This window comes from Cyanistes caeruleus, chromosome Z (genome assembly GCF_971803275.1).
Source record: "Cyanistes caeruleus chromosome Z, bCyaCae1.hap1.1, whole genome shotgun sequence".
Taxonomy (NCBI): domain Eukaryota; kingdom Metazoa; phylum Chordata; class Aves; order Passeriformes; family Paridae; genus Cyanistes; species Cyanistes caeruleus.
This window is the reverse complement of record NC_141732.1, coordinates 49,209,539-49,233,249: the sequence shown is the minus strand read 5'-3', so window position 1 is coordinate 49,233,249 and position 23,711 is coordinate 49,209,539. Positions and strand designations below refer to the sequence as shown.

Genomic DNA, 23,711 nt, shown 5'->3' with positions numbered 1-23,711 from the left:
ACAGTTCAACAGCAATCAGTAAGGAGATATTTTAGTATTCATGTACTTTCATAAAGTAGGCTTATTAAAGGAGTAATACTTAATTTCTTAGCTTTATCAGTTCAGATTTTAATCCTGTATATTTTTATCTTCTTAGTGGCATATACCATAGAGACATCCAAAGTAGCCAATTACGTTCAAGGTCAGCTGGAACTAAGCTACTCTTTAACACCACTTCTTTTTATTAGATGAGGTGAATCATTTGCTCTGATTCCTCATTCTTTGAAGAGAAACTTTTACACAAATGATAAACAGGTGACAATAACAGATGTATTTTTAAGTCCTGATACTGGCTGGTCTAATCAAGTAAAGTGTTTTTGTTTCCTATTGATATGTACAGTCTATATATTTACTTCCTTTTAGGTATGTTAGTGCATGTAATAAAAATAGCATATTTTTAAGGTTCTATTTATGGAATAAATTCTATAGATAGTTAATTAATAGCTCCAGTGCAATAGATGTTAAATCATATTACTTGATACCAAAATGCCTCAACAAAACAATACTTCTTTTAGAAGAAGGTACCCTAAATTTTGGGTTTGTTTAATCTGCTGAGTTTAGTGAAGCTGCCATTAATTTATGACAGAATAAATGAGAAAAAAAATCTCATCCAAATGCTTTAATAACACTCACATAAAGATGTTTTCTGGTGGGAAGATTTGGAGTGTTTATTTTCAATACCTATATCATTCAAATCATACAGACATATTCTCTGTCCAGAGTACCCCTCACCAGACAGACATATCTGAATTCATTAGATTCAGATGAAGATTGGGATTTATCTGTTTCTTAGAGGTGGATGTTCTCCCTCAGCAGGCTCTCAGTTCTCAGGTGAATTTGAGGTGAAGGTGAACACATTTTTCTTCTTTTCATTTCTTTTCCTCTTCATATATTTACAGTTGTATATTTTTTTCTGAAAGATGATTTCAAATATTTACACAATTTCTTTTACTAATACCACTTTTACTAATACCACAGCACATACTTTGTTGAGTGGGTTTTACACTTACTTCTAACAATGCTGCAGTATTCTAACTTGGAGAAAGGTTAAAAGACTTCATTTACATGAGGAAGATCAAGTGATTTTCATGCTTCTCAGAAAGATTGCAGTAACAGTAAGAACAGAAATAGTGTTTGAGATCTTTTTCCTCTGACATCTTAAGTTGAAAATATTGCTAGAATTTGGATGCACTGAGGGATACTGTTGATTTTAAAAACTTGTTTGTCTCTTTGTCAAGAAACTGCATTTCTGTGCATTGCCCGATTAAATGTAAGGCTGTTCCTTAAAGAAAGCAGTATAGCTGATTACAGCTAGGATCTAACTTAACAGAGAATAGAATTTCTATTAATGAAGTTTAGCATGTTAAAGAGAAGCAAACTCCCTTCTGAGGAAGTTAGAAACTAAAATTCATAATTCTTCAATTAGATGGGGGGGGTTGTTGTTTTTTCTTTTTTTATAGTTTCCATACTGTCTAGGTTCTGAACACCTAAATAACTTATAAAGTAGGTAAGAATGGATTAGTATGGTCATCTGCTCTGTTCTTAGTTGAAAGAGGAATGTGATTTTTAGTACAATAAATTGCAGTTTTAAGAGATTTGTCAGGTATTTCAATTTGTGTTAACACTGTTTGTAAAGTAAGTAGGACTGTTCATTCTGCTCTATTACATAACTTCCACTACTGCTAACTTCTTAGTCTTCAAAGATTTAGGTTAACTAGAAGCTTCTCATAAAGCTGATCCTTTGTGCTTTTTTTTTGTAGATTGCAATGCATTGTATATGGAATTAAGGTTTATTGGAAGGGAGCTTCCTTCTAGCAGCTGCTGTCTTTACATAATAGAACGACACATAGATAGTGTGAGCTAGACCTGAGAGTTCTTTTTTGCAAAAGAAAAACCTAGATAAAGTCTGCATTCTGTTATTATTAGTGAATTTGTATTTCAGATCTCTGCACTTAAACTTCACTTGAAATTTCACCTTTCTGTGGTTTGTCCAGGGAGTGAGATTAATTGAATTGGAGTTGAATTGGGAAAGACCCACAATGATCATCAAAGTCCAATTCCTGGCCCTGCATGGGACCATCTTTGAGTCATCCCATGTGCCTGAGAGCACTATCTGAACATTTCTTGAGCTCTGTCAGGCTGCTGCTGTGACCTTGGGGAGCTGTTCTAGTGCCCAACAACCCTCTGAGTGAAGAACTTGTTCCTAGACAGGTTGTTAAATCTGTGTATTTCCTTTGTTCTGTGCTTAGAACATTCATCAGTATTAGCATTAGTCTGGAGAGACTGAAGTCAGTACATGGCTTTTAGACTTGTTTTTGTGCTGTAGTCATCAATGAAGCAGCTGAGCAACTATCAACCAAGTTGTTTAAGGTCTGCCTTAACTTTTCTGAGTCAAGCTTTCTGGAAAATGTTTAAGTCATGACCAGAATTGGAGGAAGAATAACGTTAGAATTTGTGATTATGAACTCGTTATATGTTTGTGTTAATATGAAGGTCAGTGCAACAATGAAAAATATTGTAGTACACGTCATGCAACCATAATTTAGTTGGAAGTTCTTATTTTGAAAGGATACCATCATTATTGTTGTATTTCTGTTTCATTTCTCTGCATTTCTTCTTTTGTCTAGTTTTACAAATTGAACGTAATAGTTAATTTTTGAGCAATGTTAAGGTTTTACATTGGAATTTGAACATGTTTTTACACCAGCTGTACATTTTATTTTCCTAAATTATTATATTACAGTATTTTATTGTTGGTATTAAAAATATTATTTAGGTATATTATTTACTATCTTTGTATAGTAAGAAAATGATAAAATTATATCCAAATTACTGCTACTTTACATTGGAAGAAGAATGAAATTAATTGGCAGTTTATTACATTTACGTTCAATCTAATCAGATGTAAACATTATTTATCTAATAAATATGAAAATGCTTAATCCCTAAGTAAGAAAAAAATAATGTTTTATTTTTAGCTTGCTGAGGAGTTTAAGATAACTCTGAGAAAATGCTCTCACCATTCAATCAATTGGTATGTAACTTACACACTGAGATAGAACACGGAAATAAGTCATGATTATGTAATATCACTTTAGTTAATCTTTGAAAGCTAATTATGACTAGGAGTTAAGTTCCAGGTAAGAATAGGTTTACCCTTCTCCCAAAAATTATGGAATAAGTTTGTTCAAGCTAGTCTGATTCAGTAGTCTCATTTCAACAGTCACTTTATGAGTCATGCGCTTAGCTGCCCTTCTGGTGGTTTGTGGAAGAAGGCAAGTAACCAAGACAGACAGACTGGTGCCTAGGGATAATGAAATTGTGGAAACAAAAGTCCACAGATTTGGACTGCAAGTTACATCTCGACAGATGGCTGAGACCTTGGGATTTTTGGTCCAATAGATGGCCAACTGGTGCACAGTGAAATCCAGAGTGCTCTACTGTTAATAGTGTAGTAACATTGCTTATTTCAGGGAATACTTTTGATCCGGAGTCTGTTTGCTGCACTATAGTATTAAAAAGAAGATAGATCTAACATTCTGTCAAAGTTTAGATAAAGAGAAAAGATAACTTTAACAAAGTAATTGCATGAACCAGCACATTTTTAGTCTTTTAAAAATAGCTTCCAATATTTTCTGGGTATACCATTTGTAGGAACTATTTGCCTCCCCCTTGGGGAAAGGAGAGAATAAATGGAACAATATCAGGATCTAAAAGCTTAATGGTTTTATTTCTGCATTGTAATTATACTAATAAATACCTCTGTCCATGACCTTGGAATTTATAGTGCAGTGAGAAAATTTATTGACAAGTAATTTGGAAGAAAAATGGGATTATTGTGTAATTACAGCATGTGGTTATTAAGCATATGTACTTACATAACATTTATCCCTGTTATTTCAAGACCTTCAACTATCTTTCAGTTTTCCCTCAAAAATACTAAAAGGCTTCTTGGTAAATCCAGTGCCTGGGAGATCTTTGTTATATTATTGGATCAACTACAAAGTAATTGTGTTACCTTGAGATGTGCAGAGGGAATCAATAGATCTTTAAAACAGCATGTGATTTTTTACAGAAGGTGTTCTATACCCTATTTTTCCTGGTAGTATAGATACTAATGTGTAGGACTTTCAACTGTACACCTTAGTCATGTTTTCCCATGTTCTCCCTTTCTCTTTGTGCGCAGCTAGTTCTGTAAATAACTTTATATCTTCTTGTCAAACCAGAAGTAAAATCTTTCAAATATTTATTGAAATATAATTAAACTGTTGAAATATAATTAAGTATCTTATCTAACTGGCATAAGACTAAAACAAGAGATGCATTCCTTTGCACCTGTATTCCCTTGGCTGCATGCTATGACAGCAGCCGGGTCTATCCTTCATATAATTTGATCTTTTAATTTAATTTGACACTTCATTAAGTATGCAATGATTTTCAAGGGGAAGGTTTTTCAAAATTTATACCAATTTAAGCTTCCAAAATCTGTACCTACGCTGTCCTCTATTAGAGTAAGGAAGCTCTTCAAGATTATAGCAGGGAAGCAAACTCAAAACAGAAGTTATATTTTATTCTGCATTATTTATCATGTTGTCTTTTACAATATGTATTTATAGAAAATCCAGTGAGGTTCTTGTTGTTACATTTTTTATTTACTTTTAAGTTAAAAAGACTTTAAAGTGTTTCCAGTTCATTCTTGTTAAAGTGAAAGCACCTTAAGTGCTGTTGTATTTTGGGGCTTTTGTTAGTGTTTTGTTTTGTTTGTCTATCAACTTTTCAATAAGAAATTGAGTGATTTTAGAGTTACTATATTAAGATACTCAATTCTAAATAGCAGTCCCAATATTTCATTTATAAATACTACTTCATTTTTATACAGGAAAATTTCTCAGGTGTGAGAATGAAGAAATAAGTGTTCTTAGAAAAAGTTAATCATAATTTATTAAAATAATTGGTTGTGTGGTATCACCTAGTAATAGACATATTTGTAACTGTCATTTCCATAGGTGAGTGAAATAGATAACTTTCCAAATTTTGTACCATCATGGTACAATTTTGTCTTGGAGTTAGGAAATACACCAAAAGAGACAAATAATAATTCAGTTTTACAGTTGCAGTGATTTATCACTGTCACTGTTTAACTACCCTGTTTCAGGATCATGTATTTTCAGGGAAACTTACTCTTTGTTTAAGCTTTGTGTTCTTGTTTGGTACTTGGTATGACTCAAAGCATATCCAGAAGGAAGTGAGGAATCAAATCAATATGTCTTTATAGCACTTTGATCTCCTTACTGAATATTGGGATGTAATATATCTTTGATGCTTTATCAATAGAATGATTTAAAAGTTGCCTTTTATGTAAGTTACATTTTGTTTTACTGTATCTGTTTTTTCCTGCTAAGGTGACTACTCTTCAGTTTTTAATGAACGGAAGGATAAGGGTGACCTGTGTTGAAGAATAGACCTTTTAATATAAAATTACATATTTATCAATTCTTTCTTATTTTATTGAGGTTTAGAAAGTAACAGGGATAATCAAGTATGTGTGTTTTCTCCCTGCAGGTACATCATGCAGGATGTGGCTGGCCTGATATTCAAATAAAATATTCATGCACTAAATAACATTTGGGGCTCTGTGAAAACACACATACCTTGCATGTATGGTTTGGTCAGAACTCTTCTGAAGGGGAATGCAGTATCTGAATATAAACTCTATAAAGTGATAAATCTTGTGAAGCCCACATAAATGTTAGTGTCATGCTAAAAAAAAGAGATATGTCTAATTAAGTAATTAAAGAAAATCAAAAACTCTTTATGAAGAAAGATGAAACCTTTGTGTGGCACTAATTGACATTCTTGGCATTGCCCTAACTCCTCAATGTGACGGCTCATATTAATGCACTTTTATCTGGTGGAATTGTGCAGCAGCCTCTTCCAATAAAGGGCTGCAGAACAACCTGCAGCAGTAAAAAAACTTCGCTGGTGTCACCAATGTATTGAGATTATGGACAGTATATTTTTGTAGTCAGAACTGAAACTGAAGTTCTATTTAAAAATTTCCTTGAAACTGTTCTGAAGACTCCTAGTACTCCCATTTTTTGAACAGGTGTCTGGAGAGAAGACAGAGACAGGGTACCATAATATTTGTTTCTCAAATTTAGTTCTGAAGCAGAATGCTGTGTCATTTACCCTGACTCAGATGACTTTTGTCTGTGGTAAGATGCCCCTTAACTTCAGATTGTATTCCTTGTTAAATAAACAATGGAAATTAAATTGTGGTTATTTACTTTGTAAATAAATTGTTGTCATTGTTAAGATTTTATTGTTTTTTCTTTTGTTTCCTGAATTGTTTTAACTGACTTTTACCATTCAGAAGTATTCTGAGCAAATTTCTATACAAATCTAATGGAAGAGTATTTCTTGAGAACTTAAAATAGTCTCTTCCAGGGCTTAGAAATATCACTGGTATTGCAAGATCATTGAGACCAGTAGGACATGATCAGAGAGAGATGGTTTGAGGCTAAAATGAAGTGCAAGAAATTGGTGCAGTATGTTGTGTCCTCATAGATACAGAACTAAATATTTTTATGTATGTATATATGATAGATTATCACTTTTAAAATGAAGATGAAGTCTAAGTGGTAGTTGTGTTTTTGTCTTGCATAGTGCGTGCTAATGTGCACAAGTAGATAATGTGTAGCAAAATTAATAGTATTGCAGAAAACAGTGCTACAGAACAGCATCAGATTTCACTTGTAATATTAGTGCCTCATTTACAGGTACATGGCAGTTATGAAAAGTCATATTTTGTAAGGGAATCCAAGTGTAAACCATCTTTTTGAAACCTTGGAACTGTACCAGCTATAAGGCTGAGAGTCTCCCAGGGTAAAAAGTGTAACAGTGAAAGCCCCCAAGATTACTCCTTTTTTGGTGTCTCTTAAGTATCTGATTTAAAGGCATGACACTGCCAAAGCACAGAAAATCTTCTACATATGCAGGGCTGTGTCTTTTCTACTCTGTGACTGCAAAGGGCTAAATGTTGTGGTGGGAAAGAAATTTATGTTTCTAAGGAGAAAAAAGAAGCATCAGTCCTGAGGTAGTGTGTCAGAAATTGAATAAGGAGTGAATGATCATGTACTCATTCCACCATGCATGTGATTCCAAAAATTCTCACTTCAAGGATTATTCTTAAAACTCATTGTGATAAAGCCTGAATTTTTATAAAATTGTATTTGTTCTATTAAGTGGTATAATCCCTCTTTGCAGTAATACCAACATAATTCACTTAGTTTAAAACATGATTAAAATTTCTAAATTATAATGTGCATATATTTTATAATGTACTTTATCACTTTCCAAAACACAGTTTAAAGGTAGGCCTCAATTATTCTCTGTTTGGATTAGTGTATATCTGAAAGACCCAGTGCATCTTCTTATTCAAAAGGGTCTCCCTCAACAGTCCATGACGATCTAGGCTATGTGTGGGCAGTTTATATTTTGTAATTACTTTACTTTAAAAGTTTTGTTTAGTTTTACTTTGAAGCTGAATGAGCATATGATCTGTCCTCTGGAAGAGATTTTGTGTGAAATGAATCAGAAAAAGCTAATTTAAAAGTGTTTAAATTACTGTGTTTAAAGTCTTTTAATTCACAATAGCTTTAAAACATAACTCAGTGACTTCACAAAGCATATTCAGTCATATTTTGCTAAACATCTTGAGCTAATGCAGTTGAAAAATAGATTCCTTTCATATTGATCAGGATAGATTTTCTATTGAGAAATGTTTGCACTATAGCAAAGAGATATTAAATGCAGCTGTAAATCTTTGAGGCACTGTAATCCAGCCTGAATCACTGCAGGTGAGATGTTTGAGGTACCTAAACTTACTTGGATGTCTAAGGGCTATGTTTCTGTCAATAAATGAACTGTTTCACATACATAGGTAATGAATATAATTTGTTTTTATGACATGAGTGCCTCAAATTTCAAGTGACTTTTGTAAGAAAAATCTCATGCAAAATGTGTGTGCATTTTCCCTACCCCATCTATTGAATGACTCTCAAATAAAATTTCATTTAAATGTTTCTTAATATGCGAGCTCTAGATCTTGTACTGTAGCCATGTATCACAACTGTTTTTAGAGCTACATGTATTGTCATTTAACTCATAATAATCTTTAGATGTTTGCTTGACATTTTTGATATTGATTTGAATAAATCATAGTTTGTACTCCAGTATTATGAGGGTTTTCCATATAAAACAATCACAAGCAATTGTATTTGACATTGTGTTAGAAATGTGGAAATATGCCTACAAGTATCTTATGATTCACCAGTATTTTCTTGTTTTTTTATTAAAATGATTGTGCTGGTTGATATTTGTTTTGCTTAGTAGACCCACTCATGCTCTGTGACCTCATTACACAAGGCTGTAACAAAGACATGAAGAGCATTTTGCAACTTGTTAGATACACTGAGATCTATAAACTATTCTTAACTGCTTCCATGCTATATCATATACTTCAGAGAAAAAGTCATACGGTATGTTCTTTCTCTCAATGCCAGCGTATGAAAAGATTGCTGTTGTCAGGATGAAGGTCCCATAGCAAAGAGGTTAAAAAAAAATCACTGTTTTTTTCTGCAATGCAGATACGTCTCATTCAAGTGTCCTTTTGAGCACTCATATATTTTTTTCCTAGCAAAATTTAAAGGGCATAGGAAAGAATTTATTTTTGAAGAGATGTCATGGGTGGTCAGCCTCAGTTCTCCTTTGCAAGAGCAGATCAGCCACATGGAGTTCATTTTAAACTGTTTTAAGACACTACTGCAGACATTGTGAAACACACAGTGAATCCAGAAATAGTGTCTTGATAGTTTCTACTTGAGAAGTGTCAATCCATCTTATTTCTTGACATAGGTCTCAGTGTACTTCTTAGGTGTGTTTGATTTTTTTAAAGTATTGATGAGAAGTCTCAGTTACAAATTTTTTCTTCACAGAACCCTTTTACCCTAAGATTTTTAATCCACTGTCTTGATAGAAGAAGCATAATTTTTATTTCTTTTTGATAAATAAAGATTTTTTTTCAAAAAACATCCTGTGGAATTTCAGCTGTACAGTTTGAGCTGATGTACTTGGTTTGCATTGCAGTGGTGCACACTAAAAATATGGTAAACATTAAATATTAATATAGCTTGTTGTACCTGTTGGATTTGAACCAGTTGAAACTGCAGATTTCTCTGCTACTTGTAGACTTCTGATGGAGCACTCAGAGATCATGTTTGCCAACAAGGATAATGGGATATATGTTTAAACTGGGGAAGGAATGGATGTTGGTTTCTATACTCTTTTGCATTGTGAAATCTTATTAGTTGTGGGTGTAGGACAGTTTTCAGAATGTATTTTTAAAATGCAATATTTTGCATCTAAATAAAGAATATACATATAAAACTTCATCTGAAAGAGAAAATCTTCAATTTCACAAATTAGTTCATTATACACATACAGCAGTGTATTTGCATATTTTGTACTGCTGTGTTGTGTCTATGCAATTTAAATCTAATTTACTAAGCAGTTTGATCTAGCTTTAGTTGATCTTGGAAAATACAGTCTTAGTATAAATGTGTCACATATGCTGTGCATGAATTTAAACTGTGACTGTCATTGTTCATCTAAAGTGATTGTCCATCTGTTATCTTTTGAATAGCATCCTCTTTATCCTCTAAAGAATGAAAATATTAAACTTGGATTTCTTTTTGTAATTGGTTTTGAATAAAAAGATTCCTCACTGCAGAACCTAAACTTGTTAAAGGAAGCTTGTGGAAGGACCAAACCAACAGACAGCCAATGAGATTTTTCCTCTGTGCTATCAGTTGCTTGCTGTTCTCTCCAACAAATGTCTTTTCATGCTTAATTTGTGAGGGAAAAAAGGTCTAAATCTAAATGCCTCTTAAGGAAACTCCTTCTGAAGATTCTGTTGAAAACAACTGATGAAATAATGAAAACGAAAATCGTGAAAACATGAGATTTTGGACTGGAGAGGAAGGAGCGTAGTGATGTCTGAATTAGCACCCAAATGCCTAAAAATCTGAGAAAGATAGATAACTGGCATTTTATAGAATGTTAATAAAGCGGAGTTTAGCTTCTAAGTTGTTTCAGAATCACTTGTATTTGAAAGTGAAAGCTCAGCATCTTCACAGAACTATGTGCAAACATACTAGGTTTTTAAAACCTTCATTCCTCTTATCATAGTTAGCCTCAACTTTCTAACGGTTGTAATTGTCCACAGAAAACATTTCAAGATAAATGCATTATCAGGTTTTGAAATTTTCTTATTTTTGTAAATACTAAGACCTGGGGGGCAAAATAAGGGCTATATTGTGGATTAAGTGAAATATCTCAAGGCTGTGCTTTTCTGATAACTGAACCTGAAGTGACCTTTCTCAGACACAATTACAGAGCTGTATGTTTTTCCTTTAATTTCATCAGGGGTTTAATTAGTATACAAATAAAACTTCCCTTATCTTCCTTTCTACCTAATTGGCTTGTCTTTGCTTATATATGAAGAATGTGAAAATGGGCTGTAATTAGGGTGACCGTGTTAACCTTTTTTTCTCAAATGTACTGTTGCCTAAAGGCCTCAAAGCCTAAAACCAGTGCTTTGGATTATTGCTTTGCAATCACTATGGCTCTCCCATAGGTTTTCTCATGAGCAGAAGGGCTTTGGGTGCTGCAGGTTCCCACTGCTTAACGGGATCTTCATTCTTCTCCCCACTAAATGTTTATTGATTATCTCACTGCTCCACACTCAGCCTCCAACAACTTAATATCAGGTGACAGTCAGGAGAGTTCTCCAAGTAATTAGAGTGGAGCATTGAGGGAACAATTAGGAGCAGAGTTATTAAACTTGATTTATCCTATTCTCTCCTGAACACTTTCTTGGATATCAGAACATCACACTTTCACAATCTACCCTAGCTGAGAAATTAGTGGCTAACCTGCTGCTTATCATTGTTGCCTTGCTGCCTTGAGGCACACCCTCTTGGTTTCAGTCACTCAGCTGGAAATATTAGAGTCCATAAAGTTTATCAAGGGTTTTAATTAGATCAATCTGAAGAAGAAAAAAAAAAAAAAAAGAGGCTTACCAGCCATTATTTTATAGTACACCACACTGTATTTGAACATTGCCAAGGCTTGACTTTAACCCACAGTAGCTAGAAGCTTCAAATAATTGCTGAAACTGCTTTGGAGTGCTAAAATCAGTTTCCATTTTGCTTAGATATTGCAATATTACTAGTAGACAAAGACTGAATCCTTTAGAGATTTCTGTAAATAATGGGGTTCTTTTTGAACATAATAGAGCAGCTCTTCAGTGAGATACTTGATTTAACCATTTATGTATTGCTTCATCACCAGCTAGTGTAGATTGCTGAGCATGCCCCTTAAAAAAGTTAGGCCCTGCTATTGCCTCATTAATAAGCATGTGCTTGCAATGAGCAACCTAGATGAGTTAGCAGCTGACAGAAGATTTTGACTGGTGGGTCTTTCCTCTCTTTGTGGTCAGTAATTAAAGATTTTTGTGGGAGCCAACAACTCTTCTACCCCTGCAGATGGATAACTATAATAAAAATGAAATAAATATGCATAATGTTCCTATTATCCTGTCTTTCTCTACTCTTTCAGACTGCTAGTATCTTGGGGGAAAAAATCCATTTAACAGCATCTACATCAAAAATTTCTTGCATCAAAATACTAGCAGAAACTACTTAAAACCAGGTTTTTCAATCAGATGGGAAACTGGGTTGGATCAAACATTGCTAACAGAGACTTTGTTCTGTGTTTAAGTGTAGTCTGTTTGTCAAAGGTGGGAATATGGGCGGGGGGCGTTACTTGACTTGGTTTTCAGAACTCTTCCCTCAATGTTGGAAGCAAACAGTAAGCACAATAATTGGAAGAAGATAATGTTCTTTGTTTTTGAATTAGAGATGGATCCTTCTATCCATGCTAATCCACATTAAAAATAAAATTTTTGAAAATCTGATAATTCACAAAGTCTTCTGTTTAGACAGGGCTTTGATAGCTGCCAGTGGCTTTAGGGTAGAATTTTTGAAAGAGAGACTTCTGGTTTTGAAAGATCCTTGTGCAGAAGATGGATGCTATCTGTGTGTTCATATTTTCTTAGGGAAAGTATAGCAGTTGTTTATTTAAAATAAGAACATAAGAGTCAAAATAGAATTATTCAACCTGCAGTCATTTGAACAAGAATAGTACTAACATTTCTGGGTTTAGAGTTTCTTAAATAGACTTATTTTTTTTTCTTACAGTTGTGATTAATTTCAGCCTAGATTTTGTAAATTCCTGAACAAGAGTTCAAGTAATGGTGCTGTACCTTCAAAATACTCCACCATTGAAGTAACTGGTTGCCTTTTCTCTTTAGAAATATTAGAAGATTATGCCAGTCCACAGATCACAGTTTATTTTGCAGGCCTATGCAGGCCTATGCTGTAGATTGCTCTTTTATAGAAATTTTATCTATCATAATGCTTTTTGAAGTGCCTCTGACCCTTAAGCAGGTCTGAAACTTCTTCAGATTAGTTGAGTCTTCAGCACCCTCCAGATTTTTATCAGCATTTTCTATATACTGTTCTTCATACTTATCTACAGCATAGTACATCTCTGTGTTCCACAATCCAGGACAAGTACACATTTGTACAAATAAAAATTATGCAGGGCATTCTTAGAATTTAAGCAGAAAATGTATGCATAAATTTTGAAAAACAGGTGTGCAAGAGCTCAGCGTTGCAATTATGAAGCTTTCTCTACTGTATTTTAGAATCTATCAGGAAATATGCCATGTGTAAAAGAATGTTTATAACCACCTATTATAATTTCTTTCTAAAAAGGCAATTAACAGCTGTAAGTAAACTGTAACATGTAAAAAATTATGAAATCAAATTATTAATACTCCAGCCTATAAATGTATTGTTTTATCTGAGCAGAAAGGAGTAGCAACCAGCCAGATTCTGTATTAATTAGTCCTGTGTGCTATTTTTCATCTGTTGGATTAATCTGAATTGATTAAAGCATGTTGTGTTAATTCTAAGCCAGAGAGAAATGTTTTAAAAGTACACGTGCTATTTTGCATATTGGGAAACTAATGTTAAAATAGTGAAAGCGCCATAAAATAGATTGTACTTGATGCACTAACAGAGAATATGAGATTATTCATTCTACTGAAATTTCTGAACAGTGCAGAATATTTAAATAAATGCCTCTGTGGTTATTCCTTTTCTTTGTGAATTCTTTTCTTTAATGTTTATTTTAAATTAAGTTTTGAGAATATTCTGTGTTCTTTAAAGCTGTTCTCTTGATTATTTCCTTCATGTTTAGATCTGGTATTTGTAAGTATAGTAATTATAGCATAGTGTATGTCCATGCTTGATCAAAAAATAATTTTATTTTATAAATATATTTGTACACAGTCAATATACTAAAAACTGGGGGGTTCTGAGTCGTAATTTTTTTTTGAGGTAATGTTTTTGCTTGAGGATTCATAAAACCTTAGTATGCACTGGTCCAAATCTACTACACAGTCAGTCTGTTTTCCACTTTGTTTAATAGCCTATGGCATAAACTGAAGTTAATTATTTGGGCTGACAAGTAACTCTGCTTTCTGTCTGCTTGCAGAGTCTCTCTGAGGCAACAGTGGAGCTGAGAAGAAGAGATCGATTTCTGCGTCAGCAAAATAGACTTCTTACCCAGCTGGAGCAGGACAAGCGTCGACTGAGCGAGAGCATCCGTGAAACAGAGAGTGCCCTCTGCGTGGCAGCGAAGTGAGCACTGGGACCTTGGGGAGATCACTTAAAACGGACAAAAGATCAATTCTTACTTTCATGCACGGGGCTTTAGCCTTGGCTAATGTAATGCTAGAAAACAAAAGTACATCTGCCTCTCTTTGAAATTCAGTGATAGTCTTCGAAAAAGAAAACTGTTAGTTCAAGATACTACATGTTATGTTTTCTGTAGTTATTCCATAACAGTGCTACAAATACTTGGTCCAAAATGCATAAGCATTTTATCTGCCAATTACCTTACTGATTTGACAACATCTCTTTGGTAGATCCTTCACATTCTGTTTGTGTAAGAAATGATTGTTCTAAAGGGGCTGAAATCAATTTTGGACCTAGACTTATCTGTGGAATAGTATAGATATTTCTGCTGATTTCAGAGAGTTTTAGATTTGATGTAAGCCCCATGCCTTTTTTTACTATAACTTGAAGAGTGGAAGGAAATGTTCAGGGACCATTTTTGAAAGTATTGGTAGTCAAAAGCTGTTCCATTGACTTGAATGAGATTATTACTAACCTCTTAGAGTTATATAGTCAGATAAAATTATAAATCCTTTCAGACTTTGTTATCTATTACTGCTACAGTAGTATGCACTTTGAATAATATTGGTCCATGGCCAAGATTTAAAAAAAGTTCAATTTAAAATTAAAATTTCTCATTATACCTGTGGTAGATTTGACATCTGAAGAACAATAGCTTAGAAGCTTTAAGGGGCTTATGTACCAGCAAAATAATGTAATTAGTATAGTTATCAGTGATATGTTTAACAAGCTAATTAGAATGACAAACATTATTTGGTATAAGTGCATCAAAGCAGATTACGACCCAAAGAAGGATTTTTTTCTCAAAAGCCTTTTCATTTTCACCCTGCCCCAACCTATTTTATGCACTCCAGTAAGGATCATTCACTATGGCCATTCTTATATTCAGAAAATGTTTTTTAAATGTGAAAACTCCAAACCAGTCATGGTTCTATCAATTCTTCATAAAAGTGCAAGTGTTGTTTTCTTCCTTTAGAACATGTAAGCAAAGTAGGCAAATAGACTCTGGTCCTACCCAGAAACTCTAATTTTAATTTCCATTCCATGACCTAAGTGATTGTAAACAGTGCATGGGTGTCTTTCAACTTCTTTCCCAAATTTTTGTAGAGCTGTAAAAGACAGCTAGATATCTAGCTTCTTCTGAGAAGGAGATTTTCTGCCTTGATTTTCTGGTAGTGGTAGCTAGCAGTTCTTTCCCCTTTTCTTCTGAGTAAGAAGCAATATTAATAAAAGTGTCTGAAACAGTGAACCTGACAAAAACACAGTAGTCTTTCTGGTAATTTCTCTGTGTTGTGGTTTAAACCCAGCCAGCAACCAAGTACCCTGTCAATCTAATCCAAAGAAAGGTGGGATCCTGAAAAAAGAAGTCTATGTGGCTTTATTAGGAATGTAAAAGCCAATTCTACTCTTCTGGCCACATTCCTGTATTTTCTGTTGAGATAGTATGAATCAAGAAATGAGGGCAGACGTCATTCCATGGGGAAGAATGCCATGATTTTGACTGGAGAAAAAAAGGCCGAGGGAAGACCTTATTGCTCTCTATAGCTAACTGAAAGGAGGTTGTAGTGAAGTGGGGCTTGGTCTGTTCTCCCAAGTAACAAGTAATAGGACAAGAGGAAATGGCCTTAGGTTATACCAAGAGAGGTTTGCATTGGATATTAGGAAAAGATTGTCTCCTGAAAGAGTTGTCAAGCATTGGGACAGGCTGCCCAGGGAGGTTGTAGAGTCTGGAGGTATTTAAAAGATGTGTAGATGTGGCCCGTGGGAACACAACCACGGTTTAGTGGTGGGCTGGGCAGTGCTAAGATAATGGTTGGACTCAGTGATCTTATGGGTCTTTTCCAGCCTAAATCATACTGATTCTCTGGATTCTGGTTTAGGTATTCTGAAAGCTCAAACAAAATATACACATAGCTGGCAAAATAAGAGACAGTCCTGGAATATTGAGGTATATTAGCTTTTCTACCATGGAATCCATTTGACTTCCTGTGGTGTTTTTCTGGTCATGCTGTCTTTTCTCCTTAGTCATACAGTATTAAGTAACTTCAATTCTATTTCTATCAATCATGAATTGAGGCCAAGATTTTTCATGACAGCATAGCTGATGAGAGCTGTCTTTCTTACTGAAGCCCTAATCTACAAAAGGTCATTAGAGAATACTCCCTTTTGTAAGGATATGATTCTTGGCTGGACTTATTTTGGAAATGTATGAGAATGTATTCTCTTCCTGCTAGAAGATTCCATTCCACATGCCTTTTACACCTAAAACTCTCCAAGAACACAACTGTTTTTCATTAATATGCTGATAATTACTAGTCTATTAGACTACAATAGAGGCAAATTTCATATGGAAATATGCCCAATAGTGGTACATGAACTATTTTTTAAGGTTTGCATTGTGGATATAAAAAGGAGAGACAAAAACATAATAATTTGAATTATCAACAATTATTTGAAAAGACATGATAGTTAAAAAGCAGAAAATTAATTTCTAAATCAGGTGAAGTTCAGTTCTATGATCTACCTTTTTTTTTCTCTTGTAATAGAGACGTAGACTTGATCATTAGTCATATGAAAGCTGTGGAAGACACTCTTCATAAGGTAAGAATTTTAAAATGATTCCTCTGATTTGTATTTCTAGACTTATCAAAGTTTTACCACTGCTTTTGCTGAGGGAAGGAGTAGAAATTTTAAGGTGTTTATTTCTTAGTGTTTATTTCCACCTTCAACTTCTTTTATCCTAAAAATACTAATCATTTTTAATGAAATAAAATACAATTTTGTAGTACACGAACTTCTTATTTCTTACTACAAAACTTACTATAAAATCCACTTGCCTTCCCTTAATTACTGTAAGCAGTATTTCTGGTTACCAAGTGAAGACTGTTGAACATCCAAAGAGCTGACAATTTCTATGGAGTTAAGTCTGTGCCATTAAGTCAGAGGTCTTTTGGTGATGTCATATGCATGGTGGCCATAAAACATATGGCTTTGTGCATGCTTGTGTTCCACAGCTGCAGGATCACCTCCAGAGAAGCTACAGTTACCAGGAACCAGCATGGGACACAAACGAGACAGGCTTCTGTTCATGAAACCATTTATTCAGCACAGGAACAAACTCAGATCCAGAGACAGAGAGCCCTGAGCCGAGGCAGGGTGATGGGTTTTGAGGGACAGAACCAGGGTGGAGTTCAGGATCAGGGACCACTAGGAACACAGCAAGGGAGAAACCCCAGGGGCTCAAATCCAACCAGAACTCCTGGGCTGACACCCCACGAGGGCTCTGGGGTGGGTCAGCTCTTCCAGGGCTCACAGGGCCCAGCTCCCAAAGCAGAAGTTCAGAATTCACACCAGCCAAGTTTACAGCCATGCCTCTCACTTTAACAATGCTTATCTGAAACTGAATCTCTGCCTCCCTGGGCTGGGGCACCTCACAAATGCTACTTTAATATTTGATACATGATAAAACATAAGGAAAAGACAGTAAGTTGTAACCTGTAGTCAGAAACTTCCATGATATTTTTAGGATTTTTTTAAAATTGCTTAGTAACCTTAAGTAGTCTCTTTGACTTGCACAGTTTTGCCCTGGTATAACATTATTTTAAAGTCCAACAAAGCTTTAATATTAATTATTTAGTCAAAAGGACTGTTTTTAACTGTAGCTCTAGTTGTTGATTTTTTATAACTGTTCTTTAGTCTAGAGAAACACAGAGCAAAATAAGTGTTTTTATTACCTTGGAGTGTTAATTTCCCTTACCACATCTTGAATTCACAGCAACATGGGAATCTATTCTTCATTTTAGTTTCTGTGTTCACCAAAACTAATTTAATTTTCAGATACTTTTTTTCAAGTTTCTCTTTCCTTTAATGTTCAAGAAAGTGACAGAACCTAAAACTGTGTGTTTTAGTTGCAGCAAACTCTGCTGGTAGAGGCTGTCTTGCTTTTTGTCCTCACCTTTTTCATACTGGCTTCTTTAAAGCTTAAAAATTTATGTCATGCAGAAAGTGTTGTGTTTTTGCCGCAAGAGATACATGTAATGTCCTTGGCATTCAGAATTTATTGTTTTGGACTGCAAGGTTATATTTTGGTTTTAAAAGCAATGACATTATATGCACAAGGATTAAAGTGTTTGGGGAAAGGCTATAGAGAAGGTCACATGCTTAGTACTGATTAACCCAATGCAGTGAATTAATTGAGCAACAGCCATCTTTTGTTTGAAAATTTTAGTTACCATATTGCTTCTTAATTCTTGATGTACATAGCTTTTAGGCCCACATAGAACATTAATGAGTAGCAAAACAATTTATCCTTTCTGGTTTGTCAACCTAAAGAATGAGGAAAACATAAGAATTAGAAATGTCAGGATGCTTCTTTCAGCAGGAACTAAAAAAACTGATTGTAAATAATTCAAAATTTGACATACTATTTCTCCTAGAAGAACAAAAGGAAATTATTGATTTTGTTTGGGAAGTATCTGAAATGTAAACCCTACATCATAATGGTAACTAATTGGTAACTAGCATTAGTAAACATGGCTTATGTGTAAACTATAAAGTTTACACTGTTGTTCTGAAAAGGTTTCCCATACAGTAAAAAAATCAGAACATGAAGAATTACATACTAGTAAAGGAGCCACAAGCTGTTTTTTCTCCACTAGAAATTCTGGGAATTACTTTTGTTTTAAGTAAAGAAATCAAAAGAAAATGGGTAAAGTTCAGAATCAACTGAAATTGGACAAGTACTCCTATTAACTGCAGCTTTACATAGTGTAGTTTGAAATTTAAGGTTTCGATATTTCTGTGTTGATGTATTCATGAGCAAATGTCCACAAAATTCCACTACATCACTTCAGGATCTCTATTATTAATGCATAATGCTAAATTTTTACCTATAGATCTCAGAGGGATTTTACAGACATCCTTAGTAATCTTAGTTAGACTCAGAATAAGACAGTATACTCTGATCCATTAAAGTGGCCTCATTCTTCTCCATATTCTGTCCCTACAAGAATTCCAGAAGTCAGCAATGTACACACTAGATCATCTGCCTTTGGGTATACCAAGGTGTATCATTCAGCAAACAAAAGTAAGAGAAATCAGAGCCAAGGGAAACAATTTTTGTGCATGCTTCTAATATACCACTAGACCAGAGATTATTCACACCCCTTTCTGCCCCTCACTGTGACTGACATCTAGTATCATACATTTGACTTTGCCAAAAAGGGCTTGGGCATGCTTGTGCCCAGAATGATTCTTTCAAGACTACTGCGGAGATACCTTTTTAATCTTCATGAATATTTATGAAGCATAACTGTTAAAGAACTTGAGCACTGGATATGCTAAGACAGAAAATATTTTTAGCAGCTAGTTTCATGTCCTTCATAACTTACAAGATGTTCTTTAGAAGGTTATTTTTTGTTTTACCCTGGGTCTTGTTACACTAGCTATCTTTATCCTACTCCTGGAGATGAATTATTTCCACAAAGGTTCCTGATAAAATAAGAGATCTTTCTTCATCTTATACCATCTATATACTATGGACAAATATCTAAATGCAAAGTGGATGTTTTAACAAATTAAAACATCAAAACAGAGTATCACCAAGAACAAACAGAGACCTCAAGAGGATTGTGGTTTGGTTCAGTTTTATTCTCAAAATACTGAAGATTACTAAAAGGTAATAGCAAAATTATAACAAAAATAAATTAAATTTTACTGAAAGAAAGAGGAAAGGAAATTCCATCTACTTGAAGTTGAAACATAAAGAATTTTCTTTAATAGTCTAATAATAAAAAGAAAAAATAATTTAAGAACATGTCTTATTTTAAAGACAGTTTGGGCAGTCCTTTTTTTATGTATGAAAAGTAAGTTATTTCTTGAAACACTGTCCCCTCAAAAAGTTGAGGTTATTTTTATTATAAATAAACCCTTGTTATGCTTGCTGGTAAACTGCATTCCATTATTAATTTTTTAATTTCTTAATATTCTGGTTGTATAAATAGATCTATAAATTTTCTATAACTAGATTCTTTAACATGTGTTGTTAACCATCTAGTAGTTATGGCAATAATTCCAAGGTTGTGGGTTCATTCCCTGTATGGGCTGGTCTTTTAAGAGCAGACTTCATGACCTTTGTGCGTTCTTTCCAGCTCAGAATATTCTATGATCCTGTAATCCCATCAGAGGAAGAAATAATTTTACACTATCTCTGCTAAAATCTTCAGCCTTCCCCTTGTGTTGCTACTCAGTTTGAGTGCTTTTTTTAAGTTAGCCTTGGCCAGCAGCCAGATGCCCACCAAGATGCTCTCTCAGTCCTCCTCAAGAGGACAAGGGGACAAAACAGGATGAGAAAGCTCATGTGTTGAGATCTAGATAGACATTGTATAGTAGTTATTGTCACATGTCAAGCAGCTAACTTGGGAAAATTATTTTGGTTTATTTTTTAAGTTGATTTGAAGAGTTAGAAACAATTAAAAAATTAGCAATAACCTGCCTTTTAATCTTAACTTCACTTTTGATCACTCTGCTCATGCGATGAGGCACAGGGGTTTGCAGTCAGTCCACAGCAACTCCTCTCTGCTGCTCCCACCTCCTCATGCTGTTTCTTGCATCACTGTGGGCCCTCCATGTGGGCTGCCATCTTTCAAGAATATCTGCTTCAGCGTGGACTCTTCATGGACTCCCATTCCTTTGGGAACTATCCTGAAGGATTTCCTGGACCTGCTCTGGCATGGGATCCTTCATGGAATATGATGTGGATATATGTTCTAGCATATTCCTCTGTGCTATAAGGAAATACCTAATCCAGTGCCTTAAGTGTTTCTGCCCCACTTCTTCTCTGACTTTGATACTCAGTCTTTTTCTTCCCTCCTTGTCTCCCAGTGTGGTGGGTTTTTCTCACTCCTAAATTCATTTTCACAGAGGGGCTGCCAGCAGGGCTGTGGGGCTTATCTATAACCTGTGGTGGGTCTGGAACCAGAGGTGTCTGGAACCAACTTTGTCATGCACTCATCTGTCCTCACAGAGGCGACACCTGGTACACTGCTACAGCTGCCTCCTTTTCAGCCTGCCTGAATTCCTTTTCTCTCTTTAGCCTGTGCTACACACCACCATGGGAAGTTCATTCTAGTGAGCCAACTTTCACAGCAACAGAAAAACTGTTTCTCCTTGTACTCTTGACTATCAAAACCTTGACAAGCTTAGTCTATCATAGTTTTCAGCCTGTCCTTGCTGCTTACAGTTTGACTGTTTTAGCATGTTAATAAAATACAATGTTCTCTTTATTTTTCCCAATACCAGCAACCTACTCATTGTACACATTCTTACACTTTGGAGACACGTCAGGGATAAAAACAGCTACCCAGGATGCTCCTTTCCTTCTGGCACTTGGTCAGAAGAATTACTCTTTGTCCACTTCTGTAGTGCACTTAATTTCTGCTGATTGAAAGGTTCATATGCTAGCTAGCAGAACAACTTCCATGCAGACCTGTCAGCAGACATGCCTTGAATTCCTTCCACTACTGTGTTTCATTGCCTCGCTGCCACCCCTGTTGCCTCTTCTGAAGTGCCCCTAAACTGTCTGTTTATAAGATCTAGTCCTATGATTCTATCGGTTGAAATAAAAATATGAACACTCTATCATCCATCCAGCTATATATTTGTGGATACACAAAGGCAGAACTACCTTTCTTTGTCTAATTTAATGGTTTCAGTTTTTATAATGCAGCACATATAATACAGTTTTATAATACAGTTGGAGATGAGTGGGGCCATTGAATACTTGAGAATTAGTAAGGTTTTAGCAGTAGATTGTTATTTCTAATGTGGTCCATAGCAATCAAATGCATTTCCTTATGATGACAGTTTTATGGCCTGCAAGGAATTAATTTACTATAGGTTTAAGTCCATATGCAAGTGACTACATCCGTAAAAACACTCAGTGTAAGTGTCAATAATTGTTAGTTGCAGCAAGGAGACCACAAATTGATCAGGTCCTGGAAGAAGAGAACACTTATGAGACTTACGTTAGCTGTCTCAGTCAGACTCCAGTAGATATGACCTGACACGTTCAGGTATACTGATCTGCCACATTTCTCTCAGTTAACTGGGATCTATAGTCCATCCTATTATTTAGTTATATCAGTAATGATTTAAAAGCACTTGTTTTAGTGATCTCATTTTTTTTTCCTAACCTAATGAAACTCCCAAGATGTTTTTTCTGTGTGTTAGACACAGTAATAGTAAGAGTGAAGCCTACTTGTGTGTGTGCTCAAAGTCTGTCCATCACTGTGGTCCTGGGTTGTTCTCAACTGGCCCTATGACAAGTCTGTTGAAACTGTGAGTATGTGTACATGCAAAAAAATCACAAAGAAAACCCAGCTGTTAAAATTCTAAATACCTCCTGTAGGAAGTTTACATTAGGAAATCAGCTATTATTTCTCTGTGTTAAGAAAAAAACCAATGCAGTCAAAATACTTATTTTTCTCCTCTTCTATCTCAAATGAATGCTTCTTGATTTCAGTGTTTGATGAATGACTTTTGTTTCCCCTCCTAGCAATCTGACTTTCTTGATCCGTGTTCCTAAAGATCAGTTGTGCAGGACATACAGGTGTTAGCACAGCTGGCTTGCTGATGACAACTCTGTCCATATAGCTGTCTAGTGTGTCATCACTCATATTGTTCAGTGTCATTCTGACCTAGCCAAGCTAAAAATGGTACTCCAGCTCAAGAGGGATTTAAAAACCTTCACAAAGTAAAGATAAGACATTGCCGAATGTCATATCCATGTGCTTAACTGTTTCGGTTTGGACATATCTAAATAACTAATTTCAGGATGCATTTGCCTTTATCTTTTGGTTTTCCTTGTTGGTATTAGGATGATTTTTTGGTTTTATTTGTGGGGGATTGTTTGCTTGTTTTGGTTGGTTGAGGTGGGGTTTTTGTTGAATTTTTAGGTTTTTTTTAAGGCTGAATACTTGAGTACAGTTTGCCTTGAGTAAGGAGAAGTCATTGGATAATTGTGGAATTATTAAATTAATTAACTGTTATTTTCTCCAGACACAGGTTCCTTTTCAGCCCAAGGTCACTGAAATCTTTTCATAGGGGATGTATTCTAGTGCCCATCTTGCTGCTCAGAGAAGCTTAGTTGCTGTGGTCAACATTTGCAAAAAAACCAACTCTGGATCAAATGAATATCTTATTCAACATGTAGTATCTTATTCAACTATGTAGTGTACATAGTAATGTAAGAAAGCTTGAATTTATCTTATAGGTAAATCTGGGATGGTACTCTGCTCTGAAAATTAATTCCCATTATCTTGACTAGTCTTGAAGGGGGGAAAAAAAAAGCCAAAAAAAAAAGCCAAGCACATCAAACCCAAAACATCACTTTTATGAGATATGTCTCCTTACACAAACACTGTTATAAAGTAATTAATGCTTTCCTAGAAACCACCTGTGAAATGGCTTGTTTTGTAATTAAATACAGATTTGTATGTCAGTAATCAGAAAGAATAGTCACTGAATCAGTTTGCTAATACAGAAATTTTCAGTAGTTATTCTATTGAGGTAAATATTCGGTATAACTAATTGTGATAATGTATGGCCACCTACACTAAGGTATGCTAAAATGCCTCCACTATCAACCTCCACTATCAACAGAAGTCAGACCATGGAATTTGTATTTCTTCTTTTGATGAATGAATGTGCAATGATGTGATGGCTTTTAATGACTACTCAAACCTAACTGTGATGGCCACATAAAAGATACCCATCCAATTGTTTCCC

General features: G+C 34.9%; 1 protein-coding gene across 30 annotated transcripts in view; it reads left to right on the top strand.

Annotated features, from left to right (window-relative positions):
• CCDC171 (coiled-coil domain containing 171) overlaps positions 1-23,711 on the top strand; it is a 158,139-nt gene that overhangs the window by 86,418 nt on the left and 48,010 nt on the right. For 29 of the 30 annotated variants that reach the window (XR_015281018.1, XR_015281019.1, XR_015281016.1 and 26 more), the window contains 2 exons: positions 13,723-13,868; positions 16,472-16,526. Coding sequence is in view for 15 of the 30 variants with exons in the window: in XM_086869229.1 (XP_086725355.1) it covers positions 13,723-13,868; positions 16,472-16,526 (201 nt within the window). In the remaining 15 variants the exon portion in view is untranslated. Of the gene's footprint in view, positions 1-5,601; positions 6,355-13,722; positions 13,869-16,471; positions 16,527-23,711 lie in introns of those variants that run through there. The other variant, XM_086869241.1, reaches the window with a different exon arrangement.